Source organism: Fusarium redolens (assembly GCF_020744475.1).
Source record: "Fusarium redolens strain MPI-CAGE-AT-0023 chromosome Unknown BKA55scaffold_8, whole genome shotgun sequence".
NCBI classification, from domain to species: Eukaryota; Fungi; Ascomycota; class Sordariomycetes; order Hypocreales; family Nectriaceae; genus Fusarium; species Fusarium redolens.
In genome coordinates, this window is record NW_025763671.1 from 1 (window position 1) to 14,938 (window position 14,938).

The 14,938-nt window shown below is 42.3% G+C and overlaps 6 protein-coding genes across 6 annotated transcripts; 2 read left to right on the top strand and 4 right to left on the bottom strand.

The window, feature by feature from the left end:
* Positions 1-2,834: 2,834 nt before the first annotated feature.
* Positions 2,835-3,853, bottom strand: BKA55DRAFT_675529 (uncharacterized protein; the record flags this gene model as incomplete). Its single annotated transcript, XM_046198075.1, has 4 exons — positions 2,835-3,070; positions 3,108-3,185; positions 3,327-3,509; positions 3,689-3,853. 4 exons carry the CDS (start codon positions 3,851-3,853, stop codon positions 3,038-3,040), a joined length of 459 nt encoding a protein of 152 aa, XP_046048960.1. The 3' UTR covers positions 2,835-3,037.
* Positions 3,854-7,053: 3,200 nt separating this feature from the next.
* Positions 7,054-8,164, top strand: BKA55DRAFT_567454 (uncharacterized protein). The gene is made up of 3 exons (XM_046192743.1): positions 7,054-7,453; positions 7,509-7,587; positions 7,647-8,164. Exons 1-3 carry the CDS (start codon positions 7,394-7,396, stop codon positions 7,913-7,915), a joined length of 408 nt encoding a protein of 135 aa, XP_046048961.1. The 5' UTR covers positions 7,054-7,393; the 3' UTR covers positions 7,916-8,164.
* Positions 8,165-8,335: 171 nt separating this feature from the next.
* On the bottom strand, positions 8,336-8,873 carry BKA55DRAFT_512395 (histone-fold-containing protein; the record flags this gene model as incomplete). Its single annotated transcript, XM_046187804.1, has 3 exons — positions 8,336-8,391; positions 8,445-8,737; positions 8,818-8,873. The coding sequence occupies 3 exons, from the start codon at positions 8,871-8,873 to the stop codon at positions 8,336-8,338; spliced, it is 405 nt and encodes a 134-aa protein (XP_046048962.1).
* Positions 8,874-10,729: 1,856 nt separating this feature from the next.
* Positions 10,730-11,685, top strand: BKA55DRAFT_567461 (histone-fold-containing protein). The gene is made up of 3 exons (XM_046192744.1): positions 10,730-11,084; positions 11,152-11,223; positions 11,277-11,685. Exons 1-3 carry the CDS (start codon positions 10,922-10,924, stop codon positions 11,453-11,455), a joined length of 414 nt encoding a protein of 137 aa, XP_046048963.1. The 5' UTR covers positions 10,730-10,921; the 3' UTR covers positions 11,456-11,685.
* BKA55DRAFT_567463 (uncharacterized protein) lies at positions 11,686-14,279 on the bottom strand. The gene is made up of 3 exons (XM_046192745.1): positions 13,740-14,279; positions 12,308-13,670; positions 11,686-12,262 (listed from the first exon to the last, which is right to left on the bottom strand). Exons 1-3 carry the CDS (start codon positions 13,879-13,881, stop codon positions 11,812-11,814), a joined length of 1,956 nt encoding a protein of 651 aa, XP_046048964.1. The 5' UTR covers positions 13,882-14,279; the 3' UTR covers positions 11,686-11,811.
* A 25-nt stretch (positions 14,280-14,304) lies between these two features.
* BKA55DRAFT_567466 (uncharacterized protein) lies at positions 14,305-14,669 on the bottom strand. The gene has a single exon (XM_046192746.1). It carries the CDS (start codon positions 14,611-14,613, stop codon positions 14,323-14,325), a length of 291 nt encoding a protein of 96 aa, XP_046048965.1. The 5' UTR covers positions 14,614-14,669; the 3' UTR covers positions 14,305-14,322.
* Positions 14,670-14,938: the final 269 nt, after the last annotated feature.

Below are 14,938 nucleotides of genomic sequence, written 5' to 3' on the forward strand. Positions count from 1 at the left end.
AATATATAATAATTAAGTCTTTTAAATAAATAAACTAGTTTATATTAGGTTTTATATTTATTAAATTATAAAATATTATATTAAGTAATAATAAAGTCTTATATCTCTTAATAATTAATAATATAATTTAGGCTTATTAAGGTAAAGAAGTCTTATTAATAACTAGTAAGTTAAGTTTTATAAAAGTATTAATAAGTATATTGTATATATTAAGGATAATTTTATAAAAGTAATATAATTTAAGGTTATTATTAATCCTAAAGTAATATAATCTTAAAGTGCTATTACTCTTATATCTATTAGTCTTTCCTTAATTAGTTAGTATAGTGGAGTTTTTATAAGGTATATAAAATATAACTACTAGGATTATAATAATAATTTTAATTTAGCTATTAGGCCTGTCTTAAAGGTAATTAATAAAAAAGAACTTTAAATAATATATATAATAATTATTATTATTATAAAGAACTTCTTATTAAAGGGTAAATGTAATTTTATTAAGGTAATTATTTTTAATTATAGCTTAATTTAATTAATTAATTATATAAAAAAAAGGTATTATATTAATTTAATTAATTTAAATTAAATTAATAATAAGCTATTAGGTTTTAAAGATTTAAAAATAGCCTTAAAAGAAGGTTATTTTTTTTTTAATTAAATAAAATAGCCTTCTTTATTACCTTTATAAGTAACTTAGCTATATATAAAAAGTAGCTTTTTAATATATTTATAAAGGCAGTTAATATTACTAGAGAGCTATTTTTAAATTAGTAAGGATAGGAAGCTTATATATAAAGTTTTAGGATAAATATAAGGTAAAAGCAGGGTTTAGAAATTCTATTAAAATTAAAATTAAAAGAATTACATTAAGTTTATTTATATAAATTAGTTAATAAAAGTTAAATTAACTTAAAGTTATAACTAGCTTAATTAATTAAATATATATAATAAGATATATAATTAATTAACCTTATATATAAAATTACTTAAGTATTATTTTACTATATTTATTATTACTACTTTATCTTATAACCTAATCTAATTTAGTACTAATTAGCTAAGCTAATCTTAATTTACTAACTAGCCTTTATAGGTTTTTTCCTAAATATTAAAACCTTTATTTCTTAATTTAACTTCTTCCCTTTCTTTTCCTCCTTATTTCCTTTCCTTTACTTTATAATTACCTTTATTTCTTATAATAAAATATTTATATTTTTAATTTAATTAACTAGACTTTACTTTTTAACTTTTTAAATTATATTAAGTATATAATATTATTACTAATTAATATAATACTATTAATAAAAGCTTACTATTATACTAATATATTTATGCCTTTTTTTAATTAATTAATTAGGCCTTTTAATACTCTTTTTTAATATTTAATAAATTTAATAAGGTAATTATTTTATATAATATCTTTAATTAATACCTAATAACTAAAGATAATAAGATTAACTTATTATATTAATTATAATATATTAATATAAGGTAAGTATTTATTTATAGTTTTATAATAATAAAGATTAAAATATAAGCTTTAAATCTTTATAAATTAAATATTATTAGTATTAATTAATTAAGTAATTAAATATTTATTAATTACCTTAATTAAATAATTATAGCTAGGTTAATTATTATTAATAATAAATATATAATAATATATTTTAAATAATAAGAATTATAATTTTAGGTTTATTTTCTTATAAAGCTTTATAATTATTATAATAATAACAATTATATTAAGAGGTTAATAATAAAAAGAGAATTTAGTTTATTATTAATAAAGGAAATATTTTCTTTATACTTATAAATTAAGGCTATTTATTTAGTTTATATCTTAAGGTTTAAGGTAATAGCTATATAATTTATTAACTTAATATTAAGATTATTATATTTTTTTTTCTAATATAATATATAATACCTTATATTATATTTATATTAAAAAAGAAAAATACTATTATTATATTACTTTATATATAGCTATAATATTACTTCTCTTTTAATATATAAAATTAAATAAAGTAAAATTAATAAAAAAAAGTAATAGTTTAAACTAAGGGTATAATAATTATAATTATTAAAAAGAACTTTTTATTAAAGGGGAAGTCTAGCTTAATTAAAATAATTATCGTTATTTATAGCTTAATTAAGTTAATTAGTTATATAAATTTAAGTTATTTAAGAAAATTATTAATATAATATAAAACTTTAAAATAATATTTAATTAAAAAAAAAACTTATAATTAAAATAATAACTTATAAATAATTAAATTTATAAAATATAAATTAATTAATAATATAAAACTTTAAATAAAATTACTTTTTTAAAAAAAAAATTATAAAATCTTAATTTATTAAAAAAAAATTTAATTTAATAATAATTTTAAAATAATAAAATTTTATTATATTAAAAAAAAATTAAATTATTAAATATTAATTAATAAAGTATTTTAATTAAAAAAGCTATTTTTTAAAAAAAAAAAAATATATATATATATATATATATAATATTTTATTCCTCTTTTAGAAATTAGCTAGGCTATATTAAAAAGGCCCCAGTTAGATAGTTTAATTAATTAATTAATAGTTTAATAAAATGCCTTGCTAATTTAGTACCTATAGTTTAATAGGTATCTAACCACTGTAATCCTCGCTTATGTGCATATCCATGTTACTGCCAGCTTTGTGCTTCTCCATATGTGGGGCTGACAAGCTTCGGTGCTTTGTACCTTGCGAGAAAGGTACATTGGTAACTGCGGTAGTGCGAGGGTGGATAACATAATAAGGTGTGCATAACTCTCAGTGCATAACCTGCACGCAATCTAATTGCACAAGACTCCCAACAGTCTCTCTACCTGTTCGCCGCTCTTTGTGAATATCTTTACTGAGCTCCAGACATTATTCATTCTCTATGCATATTTACTCTTCTCAAAACACCAGTTGCCCACTTGTAGATCTTAAATATTGGCATTATATTTGCATGATATAGTAAAGTACTGAGCATTTAGAGTCAAGACAGGAATTATTATGCATTTCATTTAGCATTACGGTCCTCCGGGGTAAGAGTCTGTTAAAGTTGCAACATGGTTTGGCAGTGGACTCACAAACAAGAACTGAGAAGGTTGGTGATGAAGATGCATGCTTCCATTCACTACACCTCCAGCAACTTGAGAAGTAAATTTCTGTTGACAGGTATAGTTAGGCCTATCTAGGTGGTTACCATGTAATCGTCCAGTCTCACATACGCATGCCATGGAGTGATGATGAATCGTGTTTTCCCGCAGCAACTTGATGCATATCGAACAGTAAAAAGGTTGGCGTACCTCGCAAAAAGCAATGACACATAGAGCCGGCACATCCATAGCCCCTCTTGCCACTGATGGTGGTTGAGGCCGTCCTGGTTCATATTGTTTGCAGAGCCGCGGGAGGTCAGATTTGGTGTAGCTACTGGTCCAACCCAATTGTGTCGATGGGACATCAATTTTTCCCTTATGGTGCTGACATACCTAGACAGGAGAAGAGTGAGTCTTTTTTGCTGAATGCCTCCTTCTTTGATATGTCCCTTACGGTTTTCGGGCGCCTTGCCAATCAGTGGCATGAAGGTATTCTAGCCCTTCTCCAATGGGCCCGCCTAACAACGCTTCTCTATCACAAGTCTTTGATCATCATGGATGATCTAGCTTACGATTCGCTTATAAAGCTTTGTCCTCGGACTGTTACTTGGCATCACGTCTGCCAGAAGGTCAGTGATTGGGCTGGACACCCGTCGAATGCACGGGAAACCCCATCCTTCATGGATAAGTACCAATTCGATTTCAACTCGTGTCTGAAGATACTGCCAACTGCTCATATTAGTATCTCTTGGGCATACCCTGCGGCCTTTCTCAGCTAAGTGTGAGCATGAGCTGATGGTTTTCGGGGACCAATTTGGCTCGCTCTATGCGGTATCGTGGATGCTGTCGTTTAATTTTTGGTTTCACTCCCCCCCTCTCGTTCAGTTCATTGTTGAGAAATATCTTTTAAAGCACAGAGTGCTGCAGATTTGTGTATCTTGGATGCGTAAGTGTAGTCGTACTGATCAGTGTACTGATCAGTATTTCAGGAGGACTCTCAAGGGTCAATACTAGCAAGATTTATACCCAAGTCAGATTTCGTCAGTTGAACTACATGAACAAGGAAGAATATGAGTCTTCTCGCCTAAACTGTGCTGGTTTTTCTTGCTGTAACATCATCTCCAAGGCCAGTCTCGTTCCCCATTGGCACTTGTCTAGCCTCTACTCTGCTTCCATAAGAATAGCAGTCTTTGGGACAGGCCAGTGGCAAGGTTTGGTTATCATTCAACCCATCGGAGGTTGATATGCTGTTCTGCGTAGATATTCACCCTCGCCCCTACCAAGACCAAGGCTCGGAGCTTATCTTATGTGACAGACTTGCGCCCTGGTCATACTTTTCTGACCTCATTTGCACCATCAATCATTCGTACTCAATGACTCTCGGCTATAATTCTTCTGTTCTGAATGATTCCAGTGTGACCCCTCTTGGTAACATGCCAGCAGAACCAGCTCTCCTCTTGAGGTCCATGACACTCGCCTTTTGACGTCGCGATTCGCCTTGTAGATGGCATTTCAGTACATATTAGGTTCTCCCAGCCATCACACAATCACCCCAAAGTTTGTCAAGTTCTTTCTTCGTTTCAACTCGAACGGCAACGACCATGTTGTAACTCGTGTTGGAAGGTCTCCAACAGGCTTTCGCTCACGTTGAGTGTCGAAACTTGGATAGATCAAAATACCTGTGAGTTACGTTTCGTCGACCTCAGTTATAGGGGTCATGGCTGTTACGTCTAACCGTTCCTAACGGTAACTTTTGCTTACAAGTTGCTGGCGGCACCCCTTTCATGACTTTGTGTCGGTATTGAATATGCCGTCGAATTGTTTCTAGATAAACATACGCTTCAAGAAGTCCGACTCACGGCCGAAGTTCATATCCTCGTCAAGACCCGCTTCACTGGTTGCAGAGATTGTCGCGGGGAGCGCGGACGCAAGATCAACAATACCAGCGGATAGAGTAAGTAATGTGAGAGACATCTGATGGTCCAGATATACAGTGACTCGATGGTGACATTCGCCAGACGACAAAAACTTGCAATACTTGGGCACTGCGTGCAGGGTATGAACCACTTTCGCAGTAGAATTCTTTATCTACCAAGACCCCGAGGTAACGCCTAAGTCCTCCTCCAACTGCACGGTGCCAGCTTCATTGACTAGGTCGAATGACCATAGCACCTTCTCGCTGAAGAAGATACTTTTATGTCACTCTTTACCAAATCATATCACTCATAGATGGCTCCTTCACAAGTTCAGGTTTCCCATCCACACCTTTTAGACTTGTATCCAGTCTCCCTTCTTCGCCACCCATTCCTCCATAAGAAGGTGTGTGCTGTTTGTTATGTATCATGGAGCCATTCTTCAAAATCCAGTACGGCCTTCAGTTGACACTGGGCTACGTGAGGCCTCCAGGGGGCATGTTTATACTGTTCTCAACTTGAGAAGCGTACCCTGGGGTGTTTACACCAAGCCCACAGGGTGGCCTGCGGACCCGGGACAAATGTATTTACGCAATTTACAGCTTCCGACGGACAGTCCATATATAATTGGGGCTCCTTTATATCATATTAGTGATGTTTTCCATTGTTTTGGCGCCCAGATACCGTCCATGCTTCTCAAGTTTCACCATCATCCTGGATACAGCTGCATCTTCACCCTTGTTTTAGCTCACAGCTAATCATACATAGCCCCATCTTACTGTGTCTCTCTAGTTTCTGTCTCTGAGCTTTTTGGTATGATCTCTTCCAGTATGCTTGTCAAGTTGTTTTCAGCCTGCTGATGTATTGGGTAACCCCGTCATGAACTACAATTGGGCATTGCTCCGTGGTGCAGTGTAAGTAATGCTCCGTCTCACTCTGAATATTTCCATCATGTTTAATGGAAAATCTTGTAAGCAGAAGATTGAAGGTTTTCAGATCGATCTAGATAAACGCCTTCGTTGCCCCTTTCTTGCCTCGCTAACATCCACTCTGTATCAGCCAGCTCAGCATGCATCTCGTTCAATGCGCTACCAGTGAAACTCCGGTGGGCTACTCATAGTATTCTGTATCAGCTCAATTGAACGGATTCGCTGAGCACTTGTCGTTGCTCCTACTGTAGTCCATCTCTGTTAGGTTCGAGAGATTCCACAACCTCGGTCACGTCTCATGCCTTCATGTACTGCCAAACAGACACAAATGGCCAGCCCGACTATTCTTTGACCGGATACATCAAGGCAATTGAGGTTACTGAGATCTCGAATTTGAGTGCTCAATGATAGTACCAGAGTTCTGACTACGATGCCCTCAGTGATTTCTGGAGTGTCTAAGTCAAGGTTTTGAGCTGAGGTATGGCGAGTGTGGCTCAACATGCCACATGTGGCGCGGCTATCCCCGACCAGCAGTTTCAGCTCGAAGTTACCTCTTTCTGGCAGCTTAAAAGGCAACCAATAGGATATCGCATAATACTAATTCAGATATTGGTCCATGCACTACAATTGCTGTTGTACCAGGCTGTCTCAGCACCACTTGAATAGCTCATATTGGTATCAGCAACGTTGAATTTTGAACCTGGTCAAGGAACATCAATTCTCACTCGTTTTCATTCCTCTGAGACGGGTTTTTCAATGCAGCCGACATGGTAGCTGAGCTTAAAATCTTCTTCTAATTCACTTAGTGGTACCAAGTACTTTCTTGTCATATCCATGTTAAATCAGCAACCATTATCTAAATATCGACATTGAGCCGCCAGCTTAGTTCAATCGAGCTTCCAACAAACTAGACCATTATAGATAATATATAGAAGCTCCAATAAGACCGTCAAGCTTGTTCAAGAAGCCTAGGTCGAACCAGTAACACATTGAATCGATATTGGTTGAGGTACAGGGTAGGCCAAGGCGATCGGCTATTCGTCGGAACGAGGCAACAAGGCACCAAATCTTTGCCGTCATTGTCGACATTCTTCGTGGTATCCCAACCTCGACCGAGACGGCCAGCATAACAACGAAACCCTCGAGCGAACGCCAGACGGCAGACATCCCCGCGAAAACCGACCAATTGCCCGATAGCGAGGAGCCTTTCTCGACTGGGCCCGGTCACGCGTACTCTCACTACCTCACAAACCATGTCGACGCGACGAGCTGCCTTGTCAGTAACCTTTACCTCCTCCCGAACCGCCGGCCCAGCGATTGCCGATTTCTCGAGCTCCGTGCGCTGACTGTCATCATATTCAGATCCCTCTACCGCCGCTCATTGAAGCTGGCGCTAGATTGGGCCGTCCATCGACACCTGTGGCGTGGCCAGGCTATGTATATTCGCTCACTATTCGAGGCCAACCGCAATGTCACCGATCCCCGGCATCAAAGGGTTTGTCACTAATTGGCGACTGGAAGATGATCTCGCCGCTGATTCCGATGCACAGGCTCTATTGACCGAGACCGAGAAGCTGCTAGAGAGCTGGAAGCACCCCGACCCTTATACTCCCCCGACAGCCCCCGGAGGTATGTCTCGCCAGCATACGGCAAGAGTCTTGTGCAGAATGCTAACGATACCGCCGCAGGTTCCAAGTACGAGCGAAACCTCCCGTCGCCTGTTCTCGACCGTGAGTACCTACCCGGTGGCACCCAGCCATGGATAATCCGGAAACTGATACTTGAACAGCTCCCCCACACCCTGTCAACCGACACTAAAAACTCGACTGGATTATTTGGGCTGTATGAGAGGATATATGTACATAGAAGAGGATACAGATGGACTCGCGGACAGGGCTGTAGCATGAATCAAATGAATTTGGTCATTCAAGTACCACATCAGTGCGAACGAGGTTGAGGTTCGGCCACAAGAATCAGCATCTACCCGAAATTACGAGCGCCAGGAATTTTATCAATGGTGCATGTTGGAAAGCTAATCACAGCAAGCAAATGGTTATGCTGGAAACAACATTTGAATGCGGATCATAAGGGAATGGTAGTGGCAATCAGCCGACTTTTGAAGTTCAGGACAACGAGAGCAAGACGGGCATGGTAATGTCAAATGACGAAAACATTCACAATGGAGCTAAGGCGCGATGATGTAGATCTTTGAAGTATTCTTATTTCATGACCATAGCCGTGGGGGATTATTGTACAACCCTAACGCGCGAATAAACTGATGAAAAACAACCGTATGAACCCTTAAACCGTGACCCCTTTGTCATGACAACCCAAACAACCAGCCATCGCATGGAAAAACAAGAACCAAATGAACCATTTACAGCTCCTGGCTAGCGTTCTTGCCAGTCTTACCCGTCTTCTTGGGCAGAAGGTCTGAAAAGATGTTAGTGACGATGTAAAGTAAATAAGTAAAGCGGAGAACGTACTCTGGTGGATGTTGGGAAGGACACCACCCTGGGCGATGGTGACGTGACCCAGAAGCTTGTTCAACTCCTCATCGTTTCGGATGGCGAGCTGAAGATGACGGGGAATGATACGGGTCTTCTTGTTGTCACGGGCAGCGTTACCAGCCAACTCGAGGATTTCGGCAGCGAGGTACTCGAGAACGGCAGCGAGGTAGACGGGAGCACCGGCACCGACACGCTGAGCGTAGTTGCCCTTTCGGAGGAGACGGTGGACACGACCAACAGGGAACGCGAGACCAGCCTTGGAAGATCGCCTAAAGAGTCATGTTAGCTTAGAGATCAAGTGAAAGACGCGATCGAAAAGGCGCGTCAAAGCGGAAGAGGCAAGACTTACGATTGCGCGTTCTTGGAGCCAGAGGCCTTGCCGCCAGACTTTCCGCCGCCAGTCATTTTGAGAGATTGGTTGTTGGGGGTGGTGGATTAAAAAGAAGTAGTTGAGTCTGAAGACTTGATTGAGATGGATGGTAGAGTCGAAGAGAGTTGTTGTGATGACAATTGGTGGATGGGAAGTGGAAGAGATAACGTTGGCGGGGGACGTAGAGGTTAAGTACTTTTCGCGCGTCGGGAGCTCTGATCCCAGATCACTCACTTGCAGCTGGCAACGCGATTTGGGGCTAGCCGCATTTGGCGAAATTGGGAAACCAAGCTCCTCGACGCATTAAAAAATAAAATCGGACACCCCTGGCGCGCTTGCATCACTTCTTAGTGGTCAGTGGCTGACGGTCCACCAAAATGGCCCCCGGCGAAATAATAAAACCGATTTTCTATGTTATGCCCTGCCCCCGCCCGCCCATGTCAAGTCTGATCTCTCCAACCAAGATCACTTGCACGTTATTCTGCTTCTCCTCTCACCTTGCCCGCACCACAAGATTTTTCCTCCTCAATTTTCATTTTTCCTCCTGTGTTCATTTTTTGCTGTGCGCGGAGCGATTTGATGATTGGAGGACACGCTGGACACTCACAATCAGTCAGAGTCACTGCAGTTTTCCGATACCTTGGCCCTCCCACGTTTGTCAACTTTTGCCAGGTCCATCTCATCTCGTTTGAACTGGTCTGGTCCGGTTGCTCTGTTGTTGCTCGGTCGCGCTCTCGTTTGCGTGATTTTTTGGACTTGATTCCTCCACCTGATCTGTTTGAAGTTGTTGTTCCAACTTGGTCTGATCTTTGACCTTCTTTTTTGACCCATTTTGGTCTGATATTCTTTTGGTTTTGTGAGGTTGATCCATCTTGGTCATACCAAGGCATATTTTGTGTATTTTTTCCACTTTGAGTTGACCCATATACACCATTGAAAGGTGTATACAACTGCAATTTTTCCCCTTTTTTGGTACTTTAAGATAGATTTAAGCCTCAATTTGACTCCATGAACCCCAGATTCAGGTACTGTGGCGTATATTGCATGTGTAGATGGTCCACAAATCAAAGACCCCGACTTTTCGTTATCAGATCTCTTCGAGATCCGTCAAGAACCGGTCACGACGGAGCCAACAGCCCTACAGATCTCCGTCTCGGGACTCAAACGGATGCAGATTGTGGGGAGAAGCCGGGACGGCATCCTCAGGATTAACGACAACCGACACCGAATGGCGATGCGTTACGGCCGTGACGGGCCAAAGTCCGGAGCCTTCCTTCAAGACGGAACGGACGCGTAGACAGGGATGCTCGAACGGATCTGGGCGTCAGGGACCTGAATCTGGACTGTATACGGCTCAACTTACATAGACTTCACGCTCACTACGGATCTCAAGGCTGTCACGTCAAAAATCGGGCATATCTGGGGTCATCACGACATTTTAAACGGGTCTACGAGATGGACATGATGGGTTCATGTAACATGTTTTGAATGAATGTATCTATACTCTGAGTAGAAGTGATATGTAAAAGGAAAGAAGTGAAAGGGCAAGAGAAGAATGACCCGGGTTGAGGCGCAAGAGCTGGGAGGGAGATGAGAGGAAGAGAGTGACAAGGTCGCGAAGGAAGCAAAGAGACCACGACGCGAAAATGAAAATGGGAATGGATGCTCCCATCAAACGATGACGGAAAGGATGCTGTGGGGGGGGCAACCTTGTAAAGCTCACAACGTGATTGCGAGTGCGCAGAGCCAATCAAAAAAAAGAACCGTCACCCAATTTTTATTTCACCAGCAGCAACAGAAAAGAGGGGCTGGCAGGTCCCCTCCAAGATCACCTCCACCAGCCGCTAAGCAGGCGCAATTGAAGCAAGCACGCGTGCGCACGACCCCCAGGCAATCAGTAACCCGCTAACACCGACAACGCGCCAGCTACAAAAACCCAACCCACCCCCCGATCTTCTCATCTCGCCATCAACTTCTCATCTACAACAGCATCTTCTTGTCTCTCAACGCACGAGTCCTTACTCAATCAACACAACCAACCCACCCAACCTTTTCTACCTCTTCATCTTTGAAATCTTTCGAAATGGCTCCCAAGGCTGCCGACAAGAAGCCCGCCTCCAAGGCTCCCGCTACTGCCTCCAAGGCCCCCGAGAAGAAGGATGCCGGCAAGAAGACTGCCGCTTCTGGCGACAAGAAGAAGCGCTCCAAGACCCGCAAGGAGACCTACTCTTCTTACATCTACAAGGGTGAGTTCCAATTCCCATCTCAATCGCGTCTTGTTTTGGCAACGCGTTTACTGACTTGCTTCTTCAGTCCTCAAGCAGGTCCACCCCGACACTGGTATCTCCAACCGTGCCATGTCCATCTTGAACTCTTTTGTCAACGGTATGTCACTTCACTTACTTCCCCTTTCCAACTTGTTCTGACTCTTGGTCCAGACATCTTCGAGCGCGTCGCTTCTGAGGCTTCTAAGCTTGCCGCCTACAACAAGAAGTCAACCATCTCCTCCCGAGAGATCCAGACCTCTGTCCGCCTCATCCTCCCCGGTGAGCTTGCCAAGCACGCCGTCTCTGAGGGTACCAAGGCCGTCACCAAGTACTCTTCCTCGACGAAATAAGTGCTTTGATGGCTTGATTTGTTTTGGGCATTTGGTTTTTCACGCGTGGCATCAGGGTGTCATGAGTCTGAGGTTTCACGGGGATCCAGCCCTGTTTTAGGGGCCTCATAATGCGTTACGGATGGTTTTGTTTTATTTCCTGGGGGCAATGTCTTCACACACGGGCAACGGGGTTCGCGGTTGTACAATAAACATCGAGAATAGGGTCTCGATCAAATGAATTCGTGCACATAAGCTTTGTGTCCCATCCTTTTACTGTACATGTGTGCCGGGTGCAATTCGATTCTAATTTCTACAGTGGATTGCATTCGTCCCCCAACTCCTTGAAGTGATATGATGAACCTTTTAACCAACTCCTATCCCAGTCCAGCTTTCGTCCGCTTCATTGTATGAGTAACAGGTTGCATGATACCTTTGTTGTTCGAGGCTCCCAGCGCCGTTCCCATACTCCAGCCCATCTTCTCCAGCATGGCTCTTCCACGATTCTCGATGCCCAATTCTGGCGCCGAAGCACCAACCACTTCACCATCTTGATATGTAGCGGCCGCGACGGAAGTGCCGCCACGAGCAGGCGGCAGGCGATTCCCTTTCTTGCCCTTCTTGTCTGACCGAGGAAGATACTTGCGATTGACGCGCTTGAATGCTTGATCGAATGTTGCAGGAACGTAAGGGGGCGTACGCTTCGTTCGGTGAAGTGTCGGTCTTCGTTGGTCGCCTTTTCCTATTGACTTGGACTTGAGCTTGAATTTGCTCGCCAGCTCGTGAACCATCTTGCGCGCGTTGTTATCCATCGGGGGGAAATTAAGTCTGTCCAGTTAGTTAAAAGTCATGAGCAGCAGAATGAGAACTCACTGTTCGTCAGAGCCAATCAAGAATGTTCGTATCTCATCTGCGACTTGGTCCATATTCATTCCATCTGGGTACTTGACCCGGAGATCGTCAGGGTCTTTTTTGCCTAGCATGCCGAGGGCACGCATTTCCTCTCGTTGTTTCTTTCGCTCGGATTTCTTGAGTCGATCGTTCTTCCAGCTGGTTTGGAGAGATGCTTCCAGTTCGGAATCAGACATATTGAAACTGATCTGAGCTCGAGCTCCTTTGCCTTTGCGCCGGCGCAGGCTGGGTCGATCCCAGTCCATCAAATCAAAATCATCGTCAAATGCCTGGCGCTGTTTCGTCCTCTTGCCAGTGTCGTCATCAGCTGAGTCGGAGTCGCTCGAAGAGTCTCCAAAATTCACATCTTCCATACCCAGATCGTGACCGAATTGTTGTCTGGCAATCAGTCTTGCCAGTGTCTCGTCATCGATCCCGCTAGGGGCCTCATCTCCGTTAGTCGCTTCAGCATCGTCTGTATCTTCGTCCGAGTCATCTCCTGCAGCGTTGGCTGACTCGGATACTCCACTATCGTCCGAGTCTCTTCCACCTTCGAGCAGTTCCTTGAAGTAATCATCGACTTCAGTGTTTTCCTTGAGATTGGCGATGTAGTCGGCGAGAATGGCATCCTCCTCGTCATCAAATCTGGCTTTCGCGTTCCGTTTCTCACGCTTCTTCTGTTTCTTCTCTTTCTTGGATAGTTTTTTGTTACAGACTGATTCCGTTTGCAGTTCGGCAACTGGTGATTGTGCTGAAGGTGCCGGCTCGGCGATGATGGCCTGCTCCACGACGCGGATTTCGGTCTGCATCTGTAACATGTCGATGTCAGGGACAGATTGGACCTTTCTCTGCGCACCTCGGCCCTTGAAAAGAAGCACTTCCTCGCTCGAGGTGCTGCTTCTCGATGATGGTCTCTCCGGTATCTCCACTGGAGGTTGCTTCTGCTTCTTTTTTGACTGGTCTCCTGTGAGATCAAAAAAGAATTGTGCTTCTTGTGGTGTGCTTTCTTCAGGTACAGTCTCGGCTTGAATAGCTTCCTCGAGGTCATCTGGCCCTATGAACTCAACTTCATCGGTCGAGTCTTCATAATTATGTTCATCGAGCTGGTTGCCTTCGTCTTTGACTTGCTCTTCCTTTTCGTTTACTTCTTCCTCCTCGTCTATATCTTCCTTTATTGCTTCTGGTTCCTCACCGGCTTGGTCAACAATCGCATCTAGTAACTTTAAAGGCTCGCTAGGTCCAGCGCTGACGAAAGTAACCGGTCGCAAGCGTAGGCTGGAATTGCCCCATGTTGAATGGTCATGTTGCGACGTCTGGCGAGCTTCGTCGGCAAGTGTGAATCCAGCTGTAATATATCAGGTCAGTGTCCAGGTCATTTCAGCATGTGCGCATTGATCCTCAAGGTGATCCGTACCAGTTTCTTCCCTGACAAAATTGACTCGAGGTGGCGTTGATGAATAGCTCCCACCTCCACGAAAAGCTCCCCTGCCTCCTCGTCCTCCCCTGGCGTTCTTTGCGCCACGGAAAGCGGGAGCTCCCCTCTTGTTTTTGGCCATGGGAAGATTAAGGGAAGGTGACCTTCATGGCTTCGAGTGTGCGATGTGGCGGTCAGATTGGGTTATATAGTGGTTGGGCACCATAAAAACAATGCTGTTTTTTTCAGGTGAAAAAAAGGTGTTACAGATCTTTGTCGATGGCAAAGAAAACGAGTCACCCCGCGGTGGGCTTTGCGTTGCCGCTGGTCTATCGATTGGTTCGGAAGAAATGGTGGAGTTCCGTGTCCTATCGATAAGTGTCATTGAAGGAAGCCGTGATGCAGGCGGCGGTATTGTTTGGCGGGACCGCCTTAGCGTTTGCGGAAAAGCTTACAGGCAAGGGCGACCAGGCAGCCGCGGTACGTACCGATAATCACCGTCACCATTTTTGGGGGTATAGGGTGGGATCATGAAGCAATATCAATAACTGCACATTTGCAATTTTTTAAAAACAAAATGCGTCTAAAATAAATTATTAAAAACAGTTGCATATGCTCTCTTATGTCTCGAGCGTCTAGAGCTTGTGTTTTTTATTGTTCTGGCCTCCATATGGTACAAACTGACATTACCGTATTTCACCCAACAACTTAATAAACCCAGATAAATAATCAGAGTATAAGAAGTTGACTTTCCAACAAAACACCTGTACAACACCGCATCGATAAGAAGAGACAATAGCCTAGAAAAACGCGTATACATACGTGTAAATAGAATATAGAAGTACAGAAGCATAAACATTTTCAGCATTTCCATCAGTCACAGGCCGTATAAACTCAACTCAAGCAATTCAACTCATATCGAGTCTGACGTGGAGACGTGTCAGGAGTGGCCCGTGCACCAGATCCCATATCGCGTGCGTTGGTACCGAGTACCTACAACCAGTATTGGATCCACTGGAACCGAAGTTCACCTCAGGCGCCCTTCACGGGCTGGCTTCCGGGTGCGAGTCACAAGCTACTTGGTTGTCTCTCCCCCACCGTCCGCCGGCCCCAGCTGACTACTCACTGCCAGCTGGGCTAAGGCCAAAGCTCACCTCACCCATAGCCAGGACCCCATCTGCCCGTTTCCCGTCTGCTGC